This window comes from Amphiprion ocellaris, chromosome 10 (genome assembly GCF_022539595.1).
Source record: "Amphiprion ocellaris isolate individual 3 ecotype Okinawa chromosome 10, ASM2253959v1, whole genome shotgun sequence".
NCBI lineage: Eukaryota > Metazoa > Chordata > Actinopteri > Pomacentridae > Amphiprion > Amphiprion ocellaris.
Genome location: NC_072775.1, coordinates 30,500,901 through 30,513,084, shown reverse-complemented (window position 1 = coordinate 30,513,084; position 12,184 = coordinate 30,500,901). Strand labels below are relative to the sequence as shown.

General features: G+C 38.1%; 1 protein-coding gene across 1 annotated transcript in view; it reads right to left on the bottom strand.

The window, feature by feature from the left end:
* The window catches only part of LOC111568578 (contactin-associated protein-like 4), a 188,509-nt gene that overhangs the window by 105,283 nt on the left and 71,042 nt on the right, over window positions 1–12,184 (bottom strand). Inside the window, exons 4-5 of the mRNA XM_055014360.1 lie at window positions 10,350–10,497; window positions 4,734–4,940 (exon numbers count right to left, since the gene is read on the bottom strand). Coding sequence (XP_054870335.1) covers window positions 4,734–4,940; window positions 10,350–10,497 — 355 coding nt within the window. The remainder of the gene's footprint in view (window positions 1–4,733; window positions 4,941–10,349; window positions 10,498–12,184) is intronic.

The following is a 12,184-nucleotide window of genomic DNA, read 5'->3' as shown; positions in this document are numbered from 1 at the left end:
GTCATGCAAGGAAACACAGGAGGGAGGAGAGAGAACACAAAGAAAGAAAGACGACAAGAGTCTGCTGGTTTTTCACTTCACTGCTTCAGTTTCATGTCACTGAGCTGCAGCCTTTCTTCATGATGATAGTTTAAAAAGAAGGATGCTCTTAATGTAAGATGAGACAGAATCTGATTAAAGGCCAACAGCCTTCGCTATAATTACAGTCAATGTAAGTGTTATAGTCAGGCTGTTTCTGGAAGGTGACACAGTCCATCTTCTTAAGTAGACAGTTTTTCAAGGTGGTCCACTTGTTAAAGCGACAGAGACGTTCCTGAGACGTCTGGGTCATTTCTTAAAGGTGGTACAGATTCTTTACATGCACCCAGAGCTTAAAGGGACATACAGCTTTTCTTTATTTTTTTAAAATATTGTTTTCTTTACGGATATGCGTCATGTTAAGCAGCTACACGGATGGATAAAAGGCGTCATGTTAAGCAGCTACACGGATGGATAAAAGGCGGGATAGGTGATGGTCTAGAGCAGGGGTGTCAAATACCTGCGGGATGACTTTGCAAAGTATAAAAATTACAGAGATGACTTTAACTGCAATCTTTCAATAAAAGTCACTGCTATTTTACATGCGTCCACTGCACTGCCACAACTTTTATGTCATTTTTTTTTAGAAATTAGGGGATAACTTAACCTTCTTCCTCAATATTTCCCATTCAGCTTGTATGGTGTCAGTTCAGCTGCTCAGGATTACTACACAGATGTGGAAATGAATGTAAATTTAATATAATTTCTAGATCTTGACAAGTTGTTTTGATCATAATGTCCAGGAGTAGCTCGTTTAAAATGACCTCGTATTAAACCTGGAAAAAACAGTGTCTATGTGTTTCTCAGTTAGGAAATCAAACCAACAATATTTTAAACTAAACTAAGCCTTTATTTGTCACAAATACATTTTTACAGCACTGTGAAATGTTGTTTTTTTCTTTTTTGCGTATCCCAATCGGGGTCTGCCATAGTACAGCGCCCCTGGAGCAGGAAGGGTTAAGTGCCTTGCTCAAGGGCCCGACGGTGGCTGCATTGGGGTTTGAACCTCTGACCTTCTGATCAGCAGCCCAGAGACTTAACCGTTGCACCACTACTGCCCCATCAAAGCTAATACACAAAATCAAGAAATCAGATTAGAACCTAAACTTAAATTTAATCTCCACGTAAAGAAGATTTCAAAAACAGTTGAAAAAAACGTGAACTGCTTTTAGTTAGTCAGACATTATATTCCTGACCAGGCAGTCCTGCTGTTCATGCACACTATGTACTTCTCCCACATCTCATACTGTCTGACAGTTTGGGCTCAAGCTGCCCCATCTACAATAAAACACATAAGTTCATTATACAGTCAAGCTCTCAAAATTATGGATAAAAAAACTATTCGGTGGCATCACTGTTTTTTGTTTTTTTTTTTAAATACAATTCATTGAGTTTTGAAAGCTTCATCGATCTTTGCTTCATCAAATTAATCTTTAAATGCTTCAATAAATCAGCACCACAGTCACTCTGTGGATTCATCCAAAGACAGCAGGGTCACCAGAAGCTCCACCAGCAACAATTGCAAAATATCAAACTACATTTGGACAGACAGCCTTTTCAGTCATATCTGGAATGCATTGCAAAATGAAAATAATATGTTAGCAGATTTTAAAACTTTTACAGAAAAGGTGAAATATTGGCTGAAAGAAAAACAAGAATGTACCCACCTATGACATCTATGAGGTCCGACTGACTGTGGATTGTGTCGTTATGTGTGTGAGGGGAGGGGGATAATGTTGTCTGTGCTGTTTTTATTGGTGTTGTTGGCCCTCTTAGTCTACTTTTACTGAAAAGCTTAATGCTATACACTATATATGCAATAGATGAGATGCTTTCTATGTCAATTGTAGAGTCCCTGATCAAATAAATAAATACATAAAATACTATATTGCTCAGTTCCAGATACCTGTGACTAAATGTTTGTGCTTTTGTAGAAACTCTGTGATCTGTAAGTTTTAATGTGTAAATGATCAACTGAGGCATAATGTTGCTGAAATTGAACTTCTTTTTCTTGAGAAATTTTAGTTTGTTCACAATGTTTTGCAAAAAGATAATGCATCAAACGTGAGCATTTCCAGAATGTACTTTTTTTTTGCACTAAAACAAAGGGAAAAATTTGGATTTGTTATTTATCGGTTAAATTGCTGTGACTTTTTGAGATCTAATAGGCTGTATGAATTTGACATCCCTGGACTAGAGAGAGGGATGAAGAAATAGAAGTCAGGGAGGTGGATAAAAGAGAAGAAGTAAACAAAGAGGAGGAAAAACTTAGAAGATATGAGATAAGAGAGCGCAAAAAGATGGCTGGATAGAAGGATGGATAAAGCCAGTTGGGAATCCTGATGACAGGCGAGCCATATGGTGATGATTCAGCATGGCAGCTGGACAACCTCAGGTTTAACCCCTGTTTACACTTACACACACACACACACACACACACACACACACACGTGCACACACACACCTGCCATGCATCAAGTCTCAGAGTCCAGCCCTAACACATGCTACAGTGAGCAGCTACCATCCATCACAGCTGTAACTAGACAGAGATGCAGCAGCAGAGTGGGAGCCAAGATTTAAACCAATCAGGTGGCAGCGTCCGTGTCCGCCACCTCACCCACTAAAAAACAATCCAAACTTGTTTCAGAGGAGTTTATATTGTCCTCAGCTGTATAAAGATGTTCTGTACCGATACAGCCATGAAGTGACTCACCGACTCAACAGAAAAGAACACACTGGAAATCAGAAACACACCACACTGTGCAAGAAGTAGGTGTTCAATACCTGCTGGGTGATATAGGAGAGATGTGTTCATCTGCTGAAGCACTTAATCAAACACTCTTACAAATTCTGTCTATACTTGAATGAGACAGGGCATCAGACTGCGACCAAAATGGTCCCATATGCAACCTTTTTTGAGGATGTGTGAGTTGAAGTGCAACGTGAGTGCATTGTGCGAGTCAGTAATGATTGTTAGCTGATCTGGTGGATCTTCCATCTGCACAGGTAGCTACTGTGCAGGTTATTGTGGTTGGAAATAGTACTATCTCTTCCACACTGACTGAGGTTCTCCCTGGCTGGTGTGTAAAACAGTCAATTCCACTGTTACTGTGATCTACAACGATCTACATCCGATATTGTTAAAAACACAGGACAGACAGATCTGGACTGAGTCCGTTAAGAAGAAAAACTAACCCCCACATTCAGTCATGATGGTTTGAATTTTAATAGTGATCACAGTTTTGTCATAGAAACATGATCAACTGTGATACTGACATTTAAAATGTGATCCACTCATAGAAAAGTCCACTCTGCGAATGGAAAACAGTGCATGTCGATAAAAATCACCACAAATATCAAGTGTTGCATCACTGAAAGTCAATGCAACATAACTAGATTATGCAAAAACAGCTATTCATCAGCACGTATGGTAGGTTAATAGCTGTGGCAACGCTGGACCAAAATAAGGAGGTGGGGCAACCAAATCATAAGCTGGTAGGGCGAACCAAAAAGACCAGTCAGGGCTCCAGATAGTGCTACCACTTAGCATCGGTGCTAACTGGTAGTCTGGAGCCCTGATATAAGGGGAAGATTTGACATTTTGACTATTTTTGTATGACCTCTGAAAAGAAAAAAATCTGTCATGTGTCCCTTGATTATCAATTTTGATAAAGACATGATTAACTTAAAATATTTAAAGATTTTAGTCACATGAGTACTTCAAGATAAGCTTAAACATCCAAAATTCTGTTATTACAATTTCTGAGTATTACAAATGGTGCAATTTTGGAGATTTTTGTAAAGATAACGTGCCTTTCAAACCTGCTTTGGGGTTGAGATGGTTAAATGACATTGGACGATGGTGTCAATAAAAACCTTTCTGTTGCAAAAACTTTTGTTATAGCTACATATTTGAGAAAGAAGCAACACAAATCTGAAAACTTGTCACTCGCTTGAGGTGGTTTTTTACTTTTTTGAAGGGTTAATGTGCATAATGTGAGATAGAAACACCTTTTCTGATTGAGTTCCAATGTAGCAAACATTTTATTCACATTACTGATCAGCTGTTTTTTTTAATCCGTTGTATTCGCCTCTGGATGCATGAAACATGACTAATACCAGCTGACATGAAAGAATGATTCCTGATTGAAAACAACTCCTGAAAACTTCTCCACATTTTTCTGTCATAGATATCCAAAGCTTTGTTTTGTTTGCTTCTTCATCTTTCCGACTTCTTCTGCTGTGTTTATTTCAAATAAACAAATTTACCATCAAATTCGCTTTACAGTTACATGGACGTGCTGACAAACTGAAGGCTATGCACTCGACAAAAGCAGGGACACTGTAATAGCTTTCTAGCATAAAAAGACTCTTATGAAACATCATTCCACAAGAACCATGTCAAAAAAAAGTTTACATTCTTTCAAACTTTGCTATTCTTTGTCGTGCAACTGCTTGTCTCTTCTCTTTAGTTCTACTTTTGGTGCAATTTTAAGTGTTTCCTTCTGAATAAAATCCTTGTTAGAGAGCGTTCTGGATCAACTAACCCACTTTTGCTGAAGGAAACGCTTTATTTCTCCATATAATACTATTATTTTTAACAGATTTTAGTGTAATACTCCATTTTGTATGAGAAGTTGTCAGTTGTGTCATACCTCTTCTGAGCAGCAGAAAAAGTTTTCCTCTCTCCAACTCCAGACTGAGGCTGAGCCCATCTCGTCCTTCTGCCTGCAGCAGCGTCCCAGAATTCCTCAGGGCTTTAAACTTTAGAGAGACGACTTCTCTGGACGTTTTCCTCGGCACGGGACTCAACCTGAACGCCAGACCGCTGCTGCCGCCGTCGAAACTCACGACTTCAGAGGCTGTAAATGACACCAAAGGCAGAGAAGTCAGGACTTTGTGATGAATTAAGAGTGAAACTTTCAACTGAACCCAGATTTATTCTCCTTGACCAGAAAATACACTGCCTGTCCCAAAAGAACAAGTCGCCACCTGGATTTAACTAAGCAAATAGGTAAGAGCCTGCCAATGGATAATTACTGCAGTAATGAATATGTTTCAGCTGCAACAACTTATTTAACCCCTAGCTGATGCAGTGAGGAGCTTCTCATTTCTTAAACAACCATGTTGGAAGACAAATCCTGTGGTCGTAGAAAGGATGTTATTCTGTTTCAGAAGGGTGACATTATTGGCCTGCATCAAGCAAAGAAAACAACTAAGGAGATTGTTAAAATTACTGAAATCAGGTTAAGAACTGTCCAACGCATTATTAAAACCCAGAAGGGATAGTGGAGAACCATCATCTTTGAGGAAGAAATGTGGTCTGATGAGTCCAGATTTACCCTGTTCCAAAGTGATGGGGGCATCAGGGTAAGAAGAGAGGCAGATGAAGTGATGACCTCATCATGTCTAGTGTCCTACCAGCCTGTGGGAGGTTAGAGTTATGATCTGGGGTTGGTCAGGTTCACCATCGTTATGTTCCCAAAGAATGAGGTCAGCTGACTACCTGAATATACTGAATGACCAGGTCTTTCCATCAATAGGAGTTTGAGTGGTTCAGGGAGCATGAGACGTCATTTTCACACATGGATTGGCCTCCACAGAGTCCAGACCTCAACCCCATTGAGAATCTTTGGGATGTGCTATAGAATTCTTTGCGCAACGGTCTGACTCTCCCATCATCAATATAAGATCTTGGTAGAAAATTAATACAACTCTGGATAGAATTAAATGCTTGTGACTTTGCAGAAGCTTATCAAAACGATGCCAGTGTGAATGTGTGCCACCTTCAAAGCTAAGGCAGTCCAACAAAATATTAGAGTGTGCAACGTTTTTTTGTACGTGCAGTCAGTGCTTTATTTATTGTTGTTTGTCTACAATCTTCACTTGAATTCATTATTCACATGCACAACTAATTACTGTAACCAGATTGATGTTAATTCAATGTAGCACCGCCAGAGTGTGATTCTCAAATATGGTGTGAGGTTTTAATATTCAAGGTCTTTAAATAATGCTCATTTACACAAAAAAAAAACCCCACACAATCCCTCACATGTAGACAGAAATTCTACCTGTTATCGTGACACTGGGGTTCGCTGCAGAAGTTATGACAAACTACGAGGGGAAATGTCGCAATAAGGGGCTGAATCTGTATTCCACTTTTATCAAGAAATTTCAACGTTAGTCTGCTGCTGCTCGCTGGAGATTTGGGCCGAGGTGAGCTGAGGTGAGTACGTGATAAAGAATAGACTGCTAATACTGAATTGTTTAAAAAGAGCAGCCGCTGACCTCAGCATCAAGTTCCTTTTTGGCTGTACAAAGGACTTCTGTGAGTGAACGTTTTTTAATGAACTTGGCGAGTCTCTCGCACTCACACAAAATCATGCAGCCACTTTGCAGTAACACTTATTGCATTGTACAGAGTATTTCCTGCTGATTACAGAGCAGCGGGCTCAAGCTCTGAAGTACTGAGTCATCCTTTGTGTGTCACTTTAAGTCTACTTTACTACTCTATATACTATAAAGCAGCCTAATTAAGTCCCAGATTACATTTTGTTCTACAATATTATGTTAATATGCAATTATAATCATCCCTATCCCTGTAATTATCCTTGGAACATATTGTTGATTATTTTTGGCTCACAATCTGGCAACAGAAATGCTGCTGGCTTACAGTGAGAACAGCAATTTGGAAGATACATTAACTCGGTGTTTGTTTACTTATATTCACATCACTGCAGCAACTTTCATGATGGAAAAGCGCAAACTAAGAAACTAGATCTGCATAAAAGATTTGCCGGTCGAGCTGTAATGTACTGAATTTTCATTTGCAAGCCTTTGAGTAAATCTGGATTTTCTGTTTTGCTCCAGTAAGGATAAGGAGGGGGGAATTCGAAATGGGAGAAAACGAAAAGCTGCAGGCCCATCTGTAGCCTCTTAGTGTAGCATTTTGGCTTTCTGACATCTGCTAATTAGCAGTAAGCCCAAAATACAGCTGAGAGTTGTGGGGATATCATCAGTTGTGCAGATATGTGGTCAGAGACCCCAAGTGTTTCAGCAAATGGACTTTTCTTCTTGCTTTTTGAAGACATTCCACCTCGCATCCAAGATGCTTGTTCAGCTCTTTTGATTACTGTGATCTGGATGACAGAGAATCTACACGCACATATTGCTTTGATCACAGACTACAAAAAAAAATGCAAATCTGATGACGCTTTTCATCAACAACAAATTGCTCGGCTGCGATATTGTGAAATGCCGCAGTTTAACGCCTGATTGAGTTAATTTTTCAGACAAAGCTAATAGTCACACATAGGTAGTTTAAGTAAAGTTGAAAAGCCAACTATTTTTTGCTGCTTTTACTGTTTTTCTCTGACAAATGATGTAATTTTGGCAATTTTTAAAGATAACATGCCTTTCAAAATGCTAGAAAACACTGGGCTTCACTGGGATAAACAGTATCAGTCCGATAAATGTTTATATAGTACAGAACCAGCTACTAATATTCTCATTCAAACTTTTATTACAGTCAGACTATATACATAAGATGGCTGTAGATGTGACTGAAAACTGAACAGAAACTGCCTTAAAGCTGCATTCTTTATAACAGGCAGCAGGGGGCGACTCCTCTGGTTGCATAAAGACATCAGACATATGAGAAAAAGACCTACTTCTCATTGAAATGTTACCTCAATAAAATTATTCCAAGTAACTTTGTGGTCTGAAATGTTAGTTTCACATCTCCTTCAATACAGCACAATGTTCATTTGGTAAATTATTGTCCCATTTAGAGTACAATAAATGATGAAACAGAAGAAGTTTCAGGGCAGGGCTACCTCAGTCTCAGTCAGATCCACCCCTTCATTTGCTGTATCTGGTTTTAAAAGATCAAGATGGTGATGGTAAAATGTCAAAATCAAGGCTTCAAAATGAGAATCCTCAAACTAATGGGCGATGGGCTGATTTACCTTTTCTATACAATCTATGGCTGTAGTTCTTGAAATATTTAGCAGCAGCAACAGTCAGTTTTCTGGCCCAAATAGTTGTGCCATCTGCAAACATTAACATTAAAAACTGAATTCATTTTATGGCACATATCCAGGTTGTTTTCTCCTGACTAGATTCTTGCCTGACTATCTACTCTCAGATGTACATCGCTGTGGATAAAAGCATCTGCTAAATGAAACTGTAGAAATGTAATAACACACATGTTGATCTGTTTTAAAAGACTTAATTAATGAAGTGTGAACACCTATGACTGGAAAAATGGATGTTCTCCTTCTATTCTTTGTCATTAAACTTCACTTCATTAAATCTTCTTTTAATATTAGCGTCTACAACTCTTTATCCACCACACAGTTAGAGCAGGTGCATCTTTCAAACCGTTTGCTCTCAGCAGCTATATTCCAGCCCCCTTCAATGTGCTACATTTGTTTTTTCCAAGACGATTCTGCTGTGGATCCTGCATTAGTTTTCCGGGAGGAAACACCACGAGTCGTCTCCGACAGCTGTGACACCAGCTGATAAATATAGTACACAAATATATCTTCCATGTCCTTAAATAACTTCTGAATATTTCCAAACCACCACAAGCGATTTGTCAAAATCCACGTTTTAAATGTTTCTCCAAAACCCATTTTCTGGCAGAGCGGACAACAGCAAACACAGTTTTAAGGCGCGTTGGTTGGATCATAAATCATCGTAAAAGTCAGTGAACCAACACAATCAATAACTGATTGGAGAATATAAAAGTACAAGAAGTTAAAATATGAACTGAAGACAGAGATTACATGTGACAAACTATACATTTACAGAATGCATTTAAAAATACCTGAAACTTTTTGTGCAGTTCCAGGATTGTTTTAGGCTAAATTCGTTTAATCAACAAAAGCCTTGATAATGGTTCTACTCCAATATTTGGCCATATTAACATCAGCAGTATCCATCAGTCAACCACTTTGGCGGACGCTAAACTATCCCAGCAACTCTTGAATTGATTTGCTAATATTAGCATTAGCCCAAAGCTTAAACTCTTTCTTTGTTAAAAGACCAATCAAACAGGTGCATAAATACATTTAAATTTGCACTGGTAAAAAAAAGAAAAATAAAATGAAATAGGAAGACCACTTCAGTTTATGACAATAAAACTTGACAGAAGAAACTTTCTGAAGCATGTTCATGTTTATCAGAGAGAAGCGAAATTAGCCATCAAAACAAATGTACTTGTTTTATATTAGACGCATCCTGGTAACCAAAAGAAAGAAGAAACCTGAAATAATTTGCACAAACAGATGTGCATTAAAGCCCTGAACACAAATGCTCCTCATGGAAATCATGTTTGCACATGAATATTTACTGTTTGATACCCGTATTTGAGCTTGTATATGTAAATACGTGGAGCTGTTTTTTGATATTCATGAGCATGTTGTGCTTTTAATGAAGGATGTAAATCAGAGTAAAGACACAAAAGGAGATCAAACGCCGAGAGAACAAAATGCTACAAATACTTCTTTCAGGAAAATGGGCAAACTTGGTAATTTCACCTTTTACTGGTTGTCTGAGTTGTTAGATAAAGAATGAGATGAACACAAGTCACATTCAGTGAAGATGTAATGTGTCCAAAGTCATGCTGAGTCATCCTTATAGGAATCAGCAGGGAATGAGTTCTCCAGGAAATAAAAACAACACAGAGAAAATAAAGCCACAGCATGTTTTCATGGCAGGAATAAGAAGAGCAGCGACAGCTTTGATATCTGTTGTTTTCTGAAAGCACAATCAATTCCTGGCTTTAAATAAGAAAACTGGGATATTTGTGATTTTTTATTTTTACTTTTTTGCCACAGTACTGACAAGAAAACCATGTTGTGCAGCTGAATGTGAAGAAATCTGACCATATGCTTTTGTGCAAAAACCCAGTGACACATTTGTTTAATTCATGGTGATGATGCCACAGCTGAAGCTGCCAACACGTATAAACGGAGACATTTCAAAGAAACAAAGGGAGCTGTTAACACAATGTGCTTTGTGTGAAAGAAAAACAGGGAAATAATAAAAGAGTGGAGAAATCAACAGGGAAATATTTAAAGGCCCCATCAGTGAAATCCAGGTTTTAGCCTCTAAATATGTAACTTTGATGGACAGAGATGAGTTTTTAAGGGTTAAATCGACGCCTGGAGAGGGACTTTAAAAACAGACTGAATAAATCCAGCAGGTTTGTCTGGCTAGATGGTAGTTATAAAGAGTCCCATCAATGCAAAGAAAATAGAACTCACTGTAAGGACATCCGTAGGTCTCCAGCCGGAGTCCGATCCGCCCGTTGGGGTTCCAGTCCAGAGGAATCAGGCGGAGGAAGCGAGCAAATGCCGGCTGCTGCAGCTTGTTCTGAACCACACTGTCTGCATTACTGTTACCGGGAAAAGACTGAAAATACACACAAATAAACAATGACACATGAGTACATGCACTACTGGCAAAGCAATCTCATAATAAATATGAATTTATTTGGTTGTAGCTTCTCAAATCATCAGGATCCTTCTGCTTGACCATCTCTGATCAGGTTGATTTATTGTTTTATCAAAAACTACAGATATTTAAAATGTTATCTGTCAAATTTTAGATGAATATGTGAAGTACTTTCTAAGATCATTTTTTAAAAAAATTCAATATCTCAGGAACTATTTAAAATAAAAGCCTTAAATTTTCACTCTTTTTTTTATCAACATGCTATAATATATTCAGAGCAGATCAAACTGTTTCTGATTATGTATGACTTGAAATAGGGAGAAAATAAGTAAATTAAGCAGCCATTAACAAAAATGATAATGCAGAAGTCAAGTAGGGATATTTTTTGACCCAAATGTGGCTGCTTGTCAGAATAATACAAAACAAAACATATAGATTACTTTATCATATGGAAAATATGATCACAAACGAAATGAAAATTTTGATGAAGATACAGACCACACTGCATTTAAAAAGACAAGACTTGCAACCATGTGAGGCTGTACTGAGGCACAGCAGTGCTTTGAGCTAATGCTAACATGCTAATCTACTCACAGTGGCAACATGTGTCAGATGTGTCAGTTTTTTGTATTAGCATGCTAAAATTGCTGAAAGTGACATAAATGTTATTAGTTTTTCAGGTGTAAACCCAAATTAAGTAACATTTTTAATTCACAATGGCGCTTAATGAAACGTTAAGGAATGACCAGAATGTCTACAGGAAGTCCTCGGTTTACGACGTCCTCAACCTACGGTGTTTCATGGTTACATCGCCATGTCCCATAAATTTATTGAGAAAGTCTTGTTCATCACTCTAAAATACTGCATTTGCAATGTTAAAACAAATTTCACGTGGGAACTAGTGGGCCAGCGGATGGATACATGGTTACGTGGCGCAATATGAGGAAAATGGCTTTGTTTACATTCGCCAGTTATATGCCACATTGGATTGTGCTACATTCGCTTTCTCTTGTTTGTGTTGTTGTTTTGAAAACTTCATTATGGCTCCCAAGTGTAAGTCAGACTCTTCTGATGGCAGTGCTTCGAAGAAAAAGAAAGCCATCTCCACGGAAGTGAAATTAGATATAATAAAACATTTGGAAAAGGGCGAAACACAGACCAAGTTCTGACTTAAGGCAAAATCCGTGTTACGTCGTACCATAGGAATGGAATTCTGACCTAAGTCGAGACCCCCATGTACATGGTCAGTTTCAATCTTCAATAAAATTAAAGATTCAGCATCAGAGGTGGAGATTCAGCATGTTTGCTGTTCATCTTAACACTGATTCAAATATATTTCTGTTTTGTTGTGACCCAACTTATTCCATGTTTGCAGATTTCCGTATTTACTCCTCACTGGATCTGATTTCTTGGTAGAAGCTCAGCTAATTTTTAAGTTCCATTCAATACATGAATGTTGAGCATTTAGGTTGTTTTTAATTTGTTTTATGGTCATATTAAGGGCATGCAGTTTCTTGAAACAGAACATGCTGGGTATAAAAAGCTGCTTCAGATGAGAAGATGAGGAATGAAAGATGAAATCACATTTTATATCTTTCCAGCTTTGAGAACTTTTCTTTTGATGGAATTACAATCAGTTTTCGGC